The 14,900-nt window shown below is 48.9% G+C and overlaps 1 protein-coding gene across 1 annotated transcript in view; it reads right to left on the minus strand.

The window, feature by feature from the left end:
• LBH (LBH regulator of WNT signaling pathway) overlaps positions 1-14,139 on the minus strand; it is a 28,536-nt gene extending 14,397 nt beyond the window's left edge. Inside the window, 2 exon segments of the mRNA NM_001131693.1 lie at positions 11,312-11,414; positions 14,063-14,139. Of these exon segments, the coding sequence (NP_001125165.1) occupies positions 11,312-11,414; positions 14,063-14,088 (129 nt within the window). The 5' untranslated portion in view covers positions 14,089-14,139.
• Positions 14,140-14,900: the final 761 nt, after the last annotated feature.

The following is a 14,900-nucleotide window of genomic DNA, read 5'->3' on the forward strand; positions in this document are numbered from 1 at the left end:
ACAGGCACATCTTAGGATCAGGATGGTGGATTTCATGTCATTATTCAACTTTAAAAAAACACAATAAGGATTAGCTCTCTCACTTATAGACATGGAAATCAGGCCCGAATAGGTGATGTGAGTTGCCTGAGATGACACAGGTAGCAGCAAAGCCAAGATTAGAAACCAGTTATCCGGATTCTTAGTCTGTAATCCCTCTGTGCTGAGAGGTTCTGGACTCTGTGTCACGGTGTTCAAAGAATACCTAGGTGACCCGATGTCAGGCTACTGTAGAAGACATTCCTTATCAAGGTGATAGGACCAAGCTCAAAGCTGCCCTCCCCTCTGAGGAGCTACAGTGCCATCGCTTTGATTCTAAAGAAAGTGTACGTATCCGTGCTTTCCGAACTTCTAGTGTAGTCCCCAACAGAATTCTGAACAACTCTGTCTCCTTTCACATGTTCTAAAACCCCTGATATATTATAAATATTAACATTTTAAAATAAAACACACATACCACTCTTTTAAATGTACTAAATGGATTACAAATAACATAAGAATTTGACAGCAACCACGAGCTATTAAAAAAACTCAAGAACAAGCTCTTAAGTCAAATCTTGTATTCTTACTTTCTCTATATAAAACTGTATTTCCATTTTACTTCTCCACAGACTTTTTTCTTGATGTAATATATTTTTGTTTGAAAGTTTTTAGTCATTAGCTTTTCATACTTCTCTACAATAAAAAGATGTATTTATGCATACAAATTGACATTTTAAAAAATGTCCTACTTTAACATTTTGTTAATTTACAAATTCTGGATTGGTTTATTGCAGCTATTAGTATATAACTGATCAACAAACATATCACAAATAATTATTAAACACAAAGGTAAATTTTTATTGAGGTTTCTTTTTTTTCTGTTTGTTTGAGACAGGGTCTCACTTTTACCCAGGCTGGAGTGCAGTGGTGCGATCTCAGCTCACTGCAGCCTCCACCTCCTGGGCTCAAGTGATCCTCCCACCCCAGCCCCTCAAGTAGCTGGGACTACAGGTGCACACCACCACGCCTGGCTAATTTTTTTTTTGTGTTTGTTGTAGAGATGGGGTTTCCGTACATTGCCCAGCCTGGTCTCAAACTCCTGAGCGCAAGCAATCCACCCACCTCAGCCTCTCAAAGTGCTGGGATTATAGGTGTGAGCCACACGTCTGGCCTTAATGAAGGTTTCTTACTGCGACAGTGAGTTGAATTGCGACAGGTTCTCCTCTTGTAAAGGGGGAGAAGGGCAGTTTTGAAAGAAAGGTAGGACAAGGAAGCAGGTGAAGCTAGTCTTCAGGAAATGCAATTTGCAAAAAGCAAGAGAAGAAGGCTTAAGATGTGGAAATTGATTTCCTGAAAACCCTCCCTGCCGTCATGTCCTTTGGAAAGTGTCTGTGAACCCCAGAGGCAGCTGTCCTCCCATTTTAACTTTTTGTTAAAATGTGAAGTAGTATAAGCATTATTAAGAAGTAATTTGGCATACAAATCTCTAACACTCAACTGCCAATGAAAACAGTCAGGAAGGTTCCTGATGCTTCAACTGCCATACCCGAGGGGCACATGACCAAAGAGGTACACATTTTAGAGGATCCTAAAAGGATTGTGCTGTGGAATTTCACACTCATGTAAGCTGGTATGTGTCAGCCTTGTGATATCACCTTCATCATTCCTGTTATGTCCACATACATGTCTTAGTTTTCCTTCACTCATTTATTTAAAACATACTTGTTTAAAAATCTACCACTATATAAATGGAAAACTAGTCTTACATTTTTCAAGCCATCTGTATAGCACCTAAATGAACTTTGTAAACCATCAGGAGTATGTGGACCCTGCTGGAGCACTGGTCTGGTCTGTCTATGTGTTGCAAAGCACCTAGACCTTTGGAGAGTTGTTGGGTACGCGGCCCTTCGACACTGGGTCCAGGACTTCCATTATGTTAAGATCTACTTTTAAGAGTCCAGCCCAGGCCAGGCGCGGTGGCTCATGTCTGTAATCCCAGCAATTTGGGAGGCCGAGGCAGGTGGATCGCCTAAGGTCAGGAGTTCGAGAACAGCCTGGCCAACATGGAGAAACCTGTCTCCGCTAAAAATGCAAAAACTAGCCAGGCACGTAGTGGGTGCCTATAATCCCAGCTACTCAGGGGACTGAGGCAGGAAAATCACTTGAACCAGGGAGGTGGAGGTTGCAGTGAGCCGAGATCGTGCCACTGCACTCAAGCCCAGGTGACAGAGCAAGATTCCATCTCAAAAAAAAAAAAAAAAAAAAAAAGAGTTCAGCCCATCCTTAATTCCAGGGAAGGAATATTTCTCAACAATGAGTTATCCATGAGCCAGATCTGGAACCCCAGGAAAGCCAAGTTGGTTCAGAGACAAAGCATGCATCTGGTGAACCTTCTTGGGTCTCCAGAACAATGTAATTTTACTGGTCTTCTTCAAGGTTTACACAATGCTCAATGTCATTAATAGAATAAAGGAGATAAGCTGAGCAATCGCTGACCTGCATAGATTTTTAATCCACAGAGGGTGTCAGTGTACCTACTATGGGACAAGAATATGATCACCAGCTATTTTGCAATGCTGGCTAAATGTTGCTTAAACATCATCAACTGTTATCATCACGCTTGAAATAAGTGATTAACGAACAATAGGAAGAGGTACAATATCTCCTAAACACTTTAAAATAGCCAAATATCTTTCTGACTCTACCCAAAAAGCTCTACCATTATCCCATCTTTATAGATGTTCTACCCTGGAGATTCTATTTGCTAGAGCTTTTGATGCTGGGCGCTTATATTTTGATAAACTCTTTGATCTTTTCTGTTTTTAAGGTAACATATAATCAGAAGGCTTAATGATGTCGAATCTCTTTGAATCAGTAATTCTACTTCCAGGAACTTATTCCAAAGAAACAAATCAGACCTGTGCAGAGATTTCTGTAAAATGATGTTCAGAATAGTGTTCTTTGTAAGAACATAATATGCCACAACCTAAATATTCAGCACTAAGAAATGTTACATAATAGAATTTTACAAAGAAAACCAAATGACAAGAACATAGTCACGATATTATATTAAGTGAAAAAGGGATTCACTACAGCATGTACAGTATGGTCTCAATTTTATTTTTTAACTATAAGTGCATAGAAAAATACTGAAAGTAAACATACCAAAATGTTTCAGTGATAGAAATATAGGTGTGGATTTTTTTTCTCTTCACATGTCTCTGTATTTTCCTAAATTTCTATAAAGAATAAATATTGGCCGGGCGTGGTGGCTCACGCCTGTAATCCCAGAACTTTGGAGGCTGAGATAGGCAGATCACTTGAGGTCAGGAGTTTGAGACCAGCCTGGCCAACATGGCAAAACCCCGTCTCTACTAAAAATACAAAAACCAGCCAGGCATGGTGGCACGTGCCTGTAATCTCAGCTACTTGGGAGGCTGAGGCAGGAGAATAGCTTGAACCCATGAGGCAGAGGTTGCAGTGAGCCGAGATTGCACCACTGTACTCCAGCCTGGGCCACAGAGTGAGACTCTATCTCCAAAAAAAAAAAAAGAATATTACCTTTATAATAATAACATATATGTAACAGTATATATACATACTCACACTTTTACCTTTTTTCAAGAAATCCTATTCCACAGTCTCTATTCTAAGGAAACAGTATAAAGTGTGCACAAACATTTATAAAAAACTATATAACTTTTTATATACATATTTACATATTTATAAGAGAAAATATACGTAACCTAAAAATTTCAACAATTGAATGACAAATTATGTTTTAACTTTATGATATAATATTATACAGTTACTAAAAATGATAGCTTGGAATATTTTTAAGATAAATTATCATGATATAGTGCTGATGACTTAGATGCTGTTAAGTAAAGCAGCAAAATACAACAACGTGTGATCTTGGCTACATAAAAACATAAGTGCACTGGAAAAGAAGGCAAAGATGCTAAATTGTTAACCGTTGTGATTTATGCGTGGTGAAATTGTGGTGACTGTAAAACAAAAAAGTTTAAGAAACAAAATAGGCCGGGCACGGAAGCTCCTGCCTATAATCCTGGCACTTTGGGAGGCTGAGGGGGGAGGATCACTTGAGGTCAGGAATTTGAGACCAGCCTAGCCAACATGGTGAAACCCCATCTCTACTCATAAAAATACAAAAATTAGCCTGGCATGGTGAAACGCGCTTGTAGTCCCAGCTACTCGAGAGGCTGAGGCAGGAGAATCCCCTGAACCTGGGAGGCGGAGGTTGCAGTGAGCTGAGATCGCACCATTGCACTTCAGCCTGGGCAACAAGAGCAAAATACCATCTCAAAAAAAAAAAGAAAGAAAATAAAAATAAAAATTCCATAATGAGCATATGTTTCTTTTAAAATTGGAAAAGTAAGCATAAAAATAATAAAATACATATTTTATCAATAAAAATATGAAATTGCCAACAAAGAGGGAAAGGGAAGGAAAAATTTCCTATAATTAAAACATTAATCTAAAACAACCACTTATTAACCCCATCTGCCCTTACAGTTGTGTGTGTGAATGTATGTGTGTTAGTGGATGTGCGCTGGCACCACTCCCTATGTCCATGGGGATAAGTGGCTGACCTTAAGGCCACCTACTAAATTAGGGCTTGTATGCAGGGCTACATCTAGTGAAAATGTTTAGGAATTTGGGAAAGCCAAGGATACCTCTTAAATCCAGTTTGAACAAGTGCTTTAAGCTCTCCTAAGAAAAGGTGGAAGATGAGTTCAAGGTATATTTTAAATTCTGTTTGGGAACCACCAAATCAAGTTAGGAAAAAGTCAGGCTTAGACACCAGCTGTATCTGTACTAAAATTTATGAGTACCCTCTTTGCTTAGACCAATTCCATTTTATGTGAGAAATCCAGAACTTTCCTTCCCATTGGTTCAAATAAAATTCCTGGCTGAGAGGCAAGGAGTGGATGAGTTTCAGCTAAACGCTTGGGGTCTCTTCTACACAGTTTACCTAAAATAAGCTACTGCCGGTGTGAGGCAATTAAGTCCACCGGACAGGGGGCTTGAGGGGGCTCCCAAAGTTTCCTTGAGGTTAAAATGCTAGCTTGACTATAGTTTGGAGAAACTTTGGGCAAATTGAAATTGTTTTTCAAGGTGGATCTGTGTAATAAGGGGCCCTCCCTCAGCCCAGGAAGGAAGAAGAGGATTTGATGTGCTGATAACGACGCCTTCCTGAGCTGCGCTTGAGGACAAGGGAAGGGCAGGTGGCGAGGTGAGAGGCAGGCAGAGGCAGCACAGAAGCTACTAGACTGGGAAGGAATGAAGCCCCAGCAAGTCTAAGCCCTGTGTGAATGAGGGCCTGTCTTCATATCCTCTGAGGATTACTTCAGGACTTAGGCCTGCAAGATCATTTCAGGACATTCACTAGACACCCAGGAATAGCTCTTGGCTACAGTCACAACATTCGCCACCCAAACTCATCCCTTTCCCTAACAGTACCATCCTTTCTATCCAACGTGGGAGACCGGGCCTACTTAGATAAAATGCTGATCCTATAAAAATTGGCTTCATGAGACTCTGCCAAGATAAAAGGATTATCAGTGCAGGACAGAGAGAGAGGAAGGGCGAATCCATCATTCAGGCTCATTAAGCAACTATTTGTAGGACACTGTGCCCAGCGTCTTAGAAACAAAGAGCAGTCTAAGACACAGCCGCTGGCTCAGCAGAGAGATTAACACATAACCTCTTGGAGAGAGAGGCGTCAGGCCCAACACAGGCCCCTTGAGAGGAGGCCCGGATGTATGGCCCTAGTATGCAACGTGTTGGCTGGGAAAGTGAAGAAAGCTTGTTCTCTCCCTGACCAGGCTACAGACTCACTGTTGTGACCAGGGGGCTTATGGGGCCCAGGAGGAAACCCCCATGGGAATAATTCCAGCCCTCTGCAGGGTAGTGTAGGAGGGAAGGTGCTGGATCCTCATACAAAGTAGATTTGCTCTGAACAAGGTGAACAATGACTCATATAGAGGCAGAATGTGCAGACACGGGCCCAGTGCCACTCAGAGAAACACATTATTTGTGCTTTTGAGACCCGTGGTCCTAATTGCCTGTTCTACATCCCATTCCTGTGATTTTTGTCAAGTAGAGAGGCGGGTGGGGGTAGTAGGGATAGGAGAAAAGAAAGTTGTTGCAATTCCAGGAACATGTGTCCGCGGCTGGATGCCTCTTGCCAAATGTTTTGGAATTTTAGCTCTATGTCTCTCCAGGGACTACGGAGGCCTTTTAAGTCTGACATTGTGAAAGATGTTTCCTGGTGACCATGGGACTTGCGTGCAGCTGCTCAGCAGCGCCTCCCAAACTCTTGAGGACATGTGGGGTACTACAGCTGGGAGTAACCAACGAGACAGGGGTAATGAGGAGGCAGATAGAGTGGATGCGTTATGCCCAGAATGGCCTGGTGAGCTGGTAGAGGACAGAGGCCACGGACCAGAAACCTTCCTAAGGGCTTAACCCGTCACCTGTTTCCACACACGCATTCTACCCAGGTGGAACCGGCAGACTGAAGCCAGGCTCAGGAGGTCTCCATCAAGAAAGGCTCAGCAGAGATGTGAGCAAAGAGAAGGGGTTTCCGAGCTACCGCCTAACTTTGGTGATGAAACAAACTGAGCCTGTTCTTTGAGAGATGAGTTGCTGCTTCTGACAAAGAGTGGGAAGGGCCAACGTGGAGAGACCCCGTCTCTACTAAAAATACAAAAAATTAGCTGGGCATGGTGGCACACTCCTGTAGTCCCAGCTACTCGGGAGGCTGAGGCAGGAGAATCGCTTGAACCCGGGAAATGGAGGTTGCAGTGAGCAGAGATCGCGCCACTGCACTCCAGCCTGGGTGACACAGCGAGACTCCATCTCAAAAAAAAAAAAAAAAAAAGAGTGGGGAGGGGTGAGAGAAAGAAGGTGACTATTTGGGACCTGAGAGATAAAGGGGCAAGAGATCTTGTGCCGGGAAAGGCTGGTCGTCCACCCCCAATGGTCCTTCAGACCACCCCTCAATGCAGGGCCATAGCTGAGGCTCTCCAACTGCACGAGGCAAATACTAAGGCTGAGGCAAGAGAAGTCAGCCCCCTAGCCTGCTCTTCCCTACCATAGAAAGCACTAGGACATCACTCCCTCCCACCTGGGGAATGAAGGGGAAGATGCAGGAAGCTCTCAGCTCTGTTTATCAAAGGGAATGTGTGGCGCACATGAGCACTGTGGTGTGTGAAGAAATCGCTCCTCCTGGCTTCCTCCCTCCCAGAGCATCCTCCCTCACTTGCCTGACTGACAGATGGATGTCAAATGGTGGGGATGTGACCAAGAATAAAAGCAGAAAGAATACAAAGGGCAGCCAGGAAGGGACGTGTGCTGACTAGAGAAATTTAAAGAGCCTGGGGAAGGATAATGTGTTCAGACCTTGGTCCAGGTGCTTTAGAAGGAAGTTTTAAATGAAAACCAAGGAGCCACATCTGTATCTAGACCTTAGCTGGGGTGATGAAACTGTAGAAGCCTCAGCTGCTGTGCTGAGGAAGTTAGAGTAGCAAGGCTAGGGTCCTAGTGCCCTTGGGTGGAGGCAGTGTCGGTGCCCACAGGCAAACTCCCAAGACCCTTCCCCAGACAGAGCCCAGGACAACTCGGGCACAGCATCGAAGGAGACCCAGTCGCAGAGGCATTCCCTAACACCATATTTTTAGAGTCCCTGGAGCCAAAGAAGCAGCCACTGACTTGCTTCCTTGAATTAGGGTAAGGAAGAAGGCACTGGGCAGCAGAAATTCCTGTTCCACAGGCTGGATGGAGGTGGGGAGGGAGCTGCTGCCATCAGGGACATCAACATCCTGCTGGAGACCCTCCCACTCAGCTGGCGAGCTGGCCGCCACCCACAGCCTGCCTGCCCAAAATGTACTCAGACTTTCTAGTAACCATTTACTCACCCATCCCACAGGGTGTCACAATTCATGTTAAGTGAATGTGCACACGTGGATTTCCCTTACTGAACTGCCTCTCCAAATGAATGTTACTACAAAACAAGGCACTGGCTCACAACACAGCCCTAACTGCCCCAGGACAGTAGCTAGGGCTTCCTTGAATCTTTCAGGGGATTAAAAGGGCATCTATCTGAAACCTTGGTAGGCATGAGCCTGAGCAGGCCCTTTCCAGAAGCTAAGGCAGAAGAGAAGGTGACCAGCTTTAGAATCAGGAGACTCAATTTCATGGAAACAACCACCGCCTACTTATAGCACTTAGGCACCTTGGGTGGGGGCAGGGTACAAAGATGAAGGTAAGTCCTCCCTTGCCTTCAAGGACCTGGGCAAAGAGAAGGTAAAACAGGACCCGTATCCTTGAAGCAGCGCGGCATCACTGGTAAGTACAAAATGCCACAGGCGTTAAAAGAAAGGTCACATCTGGTACAGAGAAATCAGGAAAGCTTCATTCTCGGTAGATCTGCATGGCGGTGAAGTGACTGACAAAGTCCAACGTGCCATTTATTTGATGACTTTGTTTCAAGGTCAAATCACAAGCCTGAGATCCTATTTCATCTGCCAAGTCTGGATTGATGTCTCCTTCCCACTCTCAGTTCCTTAGAAAAGCAGGTCTCAGTAAAAGCCACGTACTATTATTATCCTTAGGAGGAACGCCAAGAACAGAGCTCCGAGATCCCCTGCCCCCAGGCCTCAGCCGAGCCCGAGCATGCAAAGGGAAGGGGCTCCAGCCAAGTGCCAGTCCCAGCCAATCCCCAGAGCTCTGGTGGGAATGTGTCTAATTGGATGGCACTAGCTTCGAGTGGGCCCAGAGAATATGTGTCACACTGCAATTGTCAGACCAGCTCACTACACAGCCCTGCTCCTGGCATAAACAGGGGCAAGCCCAGGGGTATCTGAAGGTGCAAGAACATTACCTTAGAGATGGAGCTGCCCTCTCAAAGTCCTAATTTTCTTTCAGAGCCCAGCCCCAGTCTGCCCTCCCTCCGATTCTGTCAGCTGGATTTCATTGTTGCTGTCGATGCCTGGACTCACTGTAGCTTCTGTATGTCCCCCACCTGGACTGACTGCACCACCTGTGTTCCAGATGATTATGTAGATGCTGGGTTCTTACAAGGGCCCTGGAACCTGGGCACAGAGGCCAGCACAGCAGGTTGCACAGGGAAAGTGCCCCTAAATGTTGCTTGGTTAAATACTACAATCTCCCTTTCCTCTTCACCAGGCAACCAAGAGACCTTTCTGAAATCAGAAAAGCTGTGAAAAATTGTGACCAGAGTGCTCTGAAGTTCCAAGTAACATATTTTGGAAGTGGGGAGTGGTCCCCACCAAGGTAGCAGAAACAGATTTCCTGGGAGGGGGCTCTGAGAACTGGGCCCTCAGTCCAGCACCACAAGGGAAGATGTGCAGATCCTTTGCTCAGGCAGTGCTGAGATGTGTCAGGCACCCAGAGGTGATTTTAATTTCCTCCTGCCCTTGCAGCCCCAGGTTGGCCTTCCTCCCTCAGCTCCTTCCTCCCTCACCACCTGCCCTGAGTCTCAGGTCCAGCAGAATGGTCTGAAGGACTCGAAGCATTGAGAAAACGGCCCTATAGGACCTGGCCCTTTATCCTGGGATGTATTTAAAAGGAAAATATGAAAAGCACAAGATGAACAGATGACTGCATTTGGAAAGGTTCTGTGATGGAAATCTAGAACCGAAAGAGAACCTCACCTGTAACCACAAAGAGATTCATTCTGACTCAGGGGCTTGGAAACTGCTACCCAAAACCCCCTGGCTGGTGGGCCAGGAAACTTCTACCCCTCCCACCAGGTTGGGGGGCCCTCAATTGTCTTCCTCAGACCCACTCTGGGGGAGGAGGGTAGAAAAGTCAAACGTAGGAAAGAGAGTTCCCCCTTGCTCCACACACCCCCTTCAGGCTAATGGCTACTTATTCCAAGACAGGCCTGCCAGTATAGACAACACAAAAGGGCCTCCTTAGCCTCCCAAGCGTGTCTGAAGTTAAGTGACCCTGCCTGAGCTTTTAGCTTGGTTCTATCTGATTACTTTCCCTCCATGGGACCCACCCTGGCTCCCTGGCTTTCTATTTGTTTTTTTTTTGTTTGTTTTGTTTTTTAATTTACAAAATAAATGTCCCTGGAACAGTTCTAAGGAATTACCAGCCAGACTCAACCTAGACCCTAGAGGAACCAAGCCATGGTGTGGACACACAATACATCAGCAGAACAAGGCTCTGGGGTTAGACAGACCCAAGTCACTGACTCAGGCTGAGCCATTTCCTCATCTGTGAACAGGGTGAGGATCCCCGCCTGGGAGCTGTGGTAAGGTGTGAGCAAGGCAGCGTCTGTAGAGTGCTTGGCGCGCAGTGGGCATACCTTCATGTCTGTAGCACGGACCCATGGACCCATCCCTTTCGACTTCCCTGGGCTGGCCATCCTGCACAACTTCCCTAGCCCCAAGGTCTTCCTTAAGAACAGACTCCTCCCTCCCCCCAGTTTAACAACATAGGAACTCTCCTCCAAAACCCCAAACCAGCTCACAGCCCAGAGGGAACTGCAGGTGCTCCATTGCTCCCCCGCCCCCGCCCCCACCCAGGGGCAGCAGAGAGGCAGCAGGGCAAGCCAGAGAGAGGGCTGGGGTGAGAGTCCAGAGGGCTCACTCCGGTCCCTTTTTGTGATCCTTGTGCATTTTGGATCCACCAGACAGGATGATCTCCAAGCAAGATCCCAGCAATAGCATCCCTGAGCTAGCCTCCCTTTGGGGAAAATCTCTTCCTCTCTAAGTGGTTTGAATGTTAACTCTGAATCAACAGGTCAATAATCAACCCAAGGAAGAAAGCAGCATTGGACATGGCTATCCCCACCAGACCACCTTCTGCAGAAGCCCCCGACAGCAATGCTTCTACTACCACCCCAGGCATGGCTGGGAAGGAAAGTTCTGGTCTCAATCGACTACACAAATCACTTCCTCCTTTGTTGCAGTGAATGGGAAAGTTCACAGAGCCAGTAGGGTTAATTCATCACAATGGCTAACGCTTGCTGAGCCCTTATCTGTCCCAGACACTAGGAATGCTTTCTACACATCCACTCATCATGGTGAATCTTTACCGCAATCTTAGGAGATAAGGACGATTGTTGCCCCATTTTACAGATGAAGAAACTGAGGCTTACTGGCATTAGGGGACTCTGCCACAGTCCCACAGCTCTTACAAGTGGCACTGGGATGCAAAACCAAGTCTGTCCTCACCCCCAGCAAAAACCACTAGGCTCTAGAGAGTCAGAGGGGAGCCAAGACTTACTCACCTGGTAGGAAAGGCCATCCTTGCGGGGGCTGAGGCCGATCTCCTCCATGGGCTGGGTGTTCATCATCACCTCAGTCATCTCGGCCGATCTCAGATAGTCGGGGCTGCCAAGAAACCCAGACCAAAAGTCAACAAACACACGCGCTTTCACATTCCTAACTCTTCATGCATTCACTGCTGTGGGATCAGGGGACTGTCTGGAGACAGGAAGAGAGGTGTTCAAAACAGAACTTGCAGCAAAACAAGCTCACACCCTGAGGAAGCGCCTTGCAAGCCCACAGCCCCAGGGCTCAGCCGCAACAGACAAAGCCCATTGTCTGCAGACCTCTCTGGCAAACCTCTTCCCTCTTCTCCTGTACTCTAGTCCCCACTGGCACAGAGGGACCCTGAATGTTTCTTTAAATGACAGAACCAGAGAAACCAAAACAGTAGGTAGCTGAGTCCATCTGTCTATATTAAAACCAATTCAACCACATCTCCCTTCACTTCTCCATCTAAGAATAAAAATAATCCTCACATGAACTTTCCAAAGGGGAACTCTATATATTATTATTACATAATAACAATAACAGGTCAACTGGAGGGAAACAAAGTCCAATCATACAGCTTTCCTAAATTTCTGCCTCTCTGGTGCTCCTTTTGGCAAAATGTTCCACTTAAAGCCCCAAGGGGTCAGCTTTTCTGCAAGTTTCACATCTGCCATCCAACCCCTTTTTCTAGCCCCAGACACAGCAGCTGCATGCTTACAGCTTGAAAAACATCCTCTGGATTAAAAGCCTTAAGGATACCCGACTCTGATTGCAAAGGAAATTTCCAGAGGGGCCAAGCTGGCCCACCAATGGCTGACATGTGAAAGTGCCTTGTACTCTCTAAGCAGGATACGAATATTCTGTTATCCTTGCACAAGCTCTGGGCACATACAGGATCCCGTGCACATAATGCTGAACATAAGCACCAAATCCAGGTACCTGCTACACAGCACCCAATGCTTTCCACCATCGTGCCTGTGCACATGGTTTAAAACAAAAATACGGGGAAGGCTTTTGAGGGACGGTATCTAAGGAAACAGGGGTACCAGATTCCTCTTCAATTGTATGGTTACTACGTAGATAAGAAATGACACTGGATTTAGAAACAGAAGCAATAGGTTCTAGGCTCTGCCCCTCAAGAGCTGTGTGATCTTGAACAGGTCCTGTAACTTCTCTGAGCCACAAGTGTCCTGTTTGTCTGTTACTCTGATGCTAATAGTGCATACCTCACAGTTAGGTTAAGGGCTAATGTCTGCACAAAAGCATTGCAAGCTACAAAGTGCTAATCGATGGAAATAACCTTAAACCTTAATTTCTCATAACACTCCTAATGGGTCCAAACACCCACCTTGGCAAATTTTGAGAAGCCAAAGGCACAAAGCCTCCAACAGCCTTCAAAGCTTCACCTATAATAAGGCACCTAGCTGCTCACACACCACGGGAGAGGCAAGGGAGGGGCACCCACAAGAAGGGTACACAAGCCTCGGGGGTGGGGGAACTTGAACTGCTGAGAGAGGGAAGTTCAGTCCCCTCTCTAAACACTGCCAGGCTGGGATGGATGGGGGCAGGGAGACTAAGACAAGATGCGGGGCTTTGGGGGCAAGTTTAGTTTCGGGAGCTGGGCCCTGCAAAGGCAGTTTCCTCCCGGGTCCTGGAAAGGCTGCTGGCGACCTCCAAAGAAAGGAGCCAGAACAGCGCGCGCAGGGTGAAGAGTGACGTAGGGGCGGCTCTTCCTCGCTCGGGGCTGTGGCGCCGGCCCGAAAAGTTGAAGCGAGAAGCATGAACTTTCCGCTTCCTGGGCCAGGCCGGACCCCGCCGAGGCTTGCGCCGGTTTTCCCTTCGCTCAGCGCCTGCCTGAGACTCGGGGCCGAGCTCCCCACGTCCGCACCTGAGAGCGCGCTCCGGGGCTGCCAGCGCTCGCCCCCGGCCGCTTCTCCTCTAACCCAGCGCAGGAAGGAAGAAACCGCCAGCAAGGAAGTCCCAGCAGTCAGGGGCCTGCCTCTCTCTGCATCCCTCCAGGCTCCGATCCCCAGTCACCGGACTGCAAACCTCCGACGCCCCGCGCCCGGCCCGGGCTCCTTCCCCTTCAGCACGGCGAAGGCAGCTCCTCCCAGTCCCGGCCCCCACCAATGTGCGTCGGTTTTTAGGGGCGATGGAGAGGGCAGGGGTTGAGAGGCTGCAGCGTGTGCCCTGCTGCTTGTGGCTTTAGTGGGGTTACGTGTGGGGAGAGCGTTTCCCGCCCCCCACCCCCCCGGAGCTCTGCAAACCCTGCGGCCGCACCAGCTCAGCCCCGCTGCAGCCGGCCTCGACGTTGAGACTTGCATGCAAACAAAAAGAAAAAGAGGAGGGGCCTGGGAACAGCAGGAGCCCCCCTGCGCCAAGTGGGGCGCGGGCCTCCTGCAGCTCTCCGCATAGGGGGGTTTCATTGGGGGGGGATTCACACGTGACCCCTGGCTCCCCCGCCAACCAATACAAACCCTCCGGCCGTCACTTAGGTGAGGGCTCCGAGTTCACGTCCTTTGTCTGGATGTTCTCAGCACCCCCTCCCCCCACCCCCACCTTTGCAACCTTGACGTTGACTCCTGCACAGGCTCGGGCCGCGGGTTAGCGCTGAGCGCCCGCGCCGCCGGCTGCCCTCGCACCCGGAGCCGGCACGAAGCAGGCGACCCGGCCCGCAGCCACCGCCGCGAGACGGACGCCCGCCGCAGGCGCAAGGTACTCACCAGTGAATGGGGAAATATATAGACATGAAGTCCTAGGGCAGGCTGACACACGCCCCTGTGATTTAAAAACGGTCCCTGCGTCCCGAGTGAGGATGACACGGGCGCAGACGGGCACGGCAGGCGGCCGAGTGCGGACACCGGGCGCTCGCCGTCCGCCTTCCCAGGACAGCCCCACGGCTAGCGACGTCGGCAAGGTGGACACAACTCCCCGCTCTCCACTGAGCTCTCAGCCCCACAAAGAGCCCGGGAAGCCGTATTTATAGGGGCGGGGGCGGGGCTTGGCCCCGAGAGGCCCCGCCCTCCCTCGCTCACTCCTGGAATAACGTCACCAAAATCATGAATGGCTTCAGCGCTCGCAGCTCCGGCGGGTGGCGGCTCGGGGGCGCGCTTGGCTCTGCTCCCGGGGCCGTGGTTCGCTGCGGCTGCGAGACCGGCCCCCTCCCGCCGCTCTCCCACGCGCACCCGCGCTCACTCGCACCGGCCCGGACTCCGCGTCCGTGCCGCTTCCCGCTCACAGCCCCCTCCGCGCACACCCCGAACTCCAGCGCGGCGAAGGTGGGCGCAAGGAGGGCGCGGGGGCCGCTCCGGACGTGACCGCTCGGCGGCTACTCTGCGCAGGGGTAGGGCGCCCGCCACTCCTCCACCCCAGCCGCCCGGCGCCAGCGCCCTCCTTCCCATCCACTGGCTATCCCCAGCCCACCTCGGGACCCCTCTGAAGCGTTTGTTTCCCAGACTAGGCCTCTCTCTGGAATCCTCGCCCGCAGCCTTGCGATCAGCGAGGGGAAACAAGAGCATGGTTAAAGAAGCAGCAGTGGGAAGGTGGGAGAGACGCGGAGCC

Source organism: Pongo abelii, chromosome 12 (genome assembly GCF_028885655.2).
Source record: "Pongo abelii isolate AG06213 chromosome 12, NHGRI_mPonAbe1-v2.0_pri, whole genome shotgun sequence".
Classification (NCBI taxonomy): domain Eukaryota; kingdom Metazoa; phylum Chordata; class Mammalia; order Primates; family Hominidae; genus Pongo; species Pongo abelii.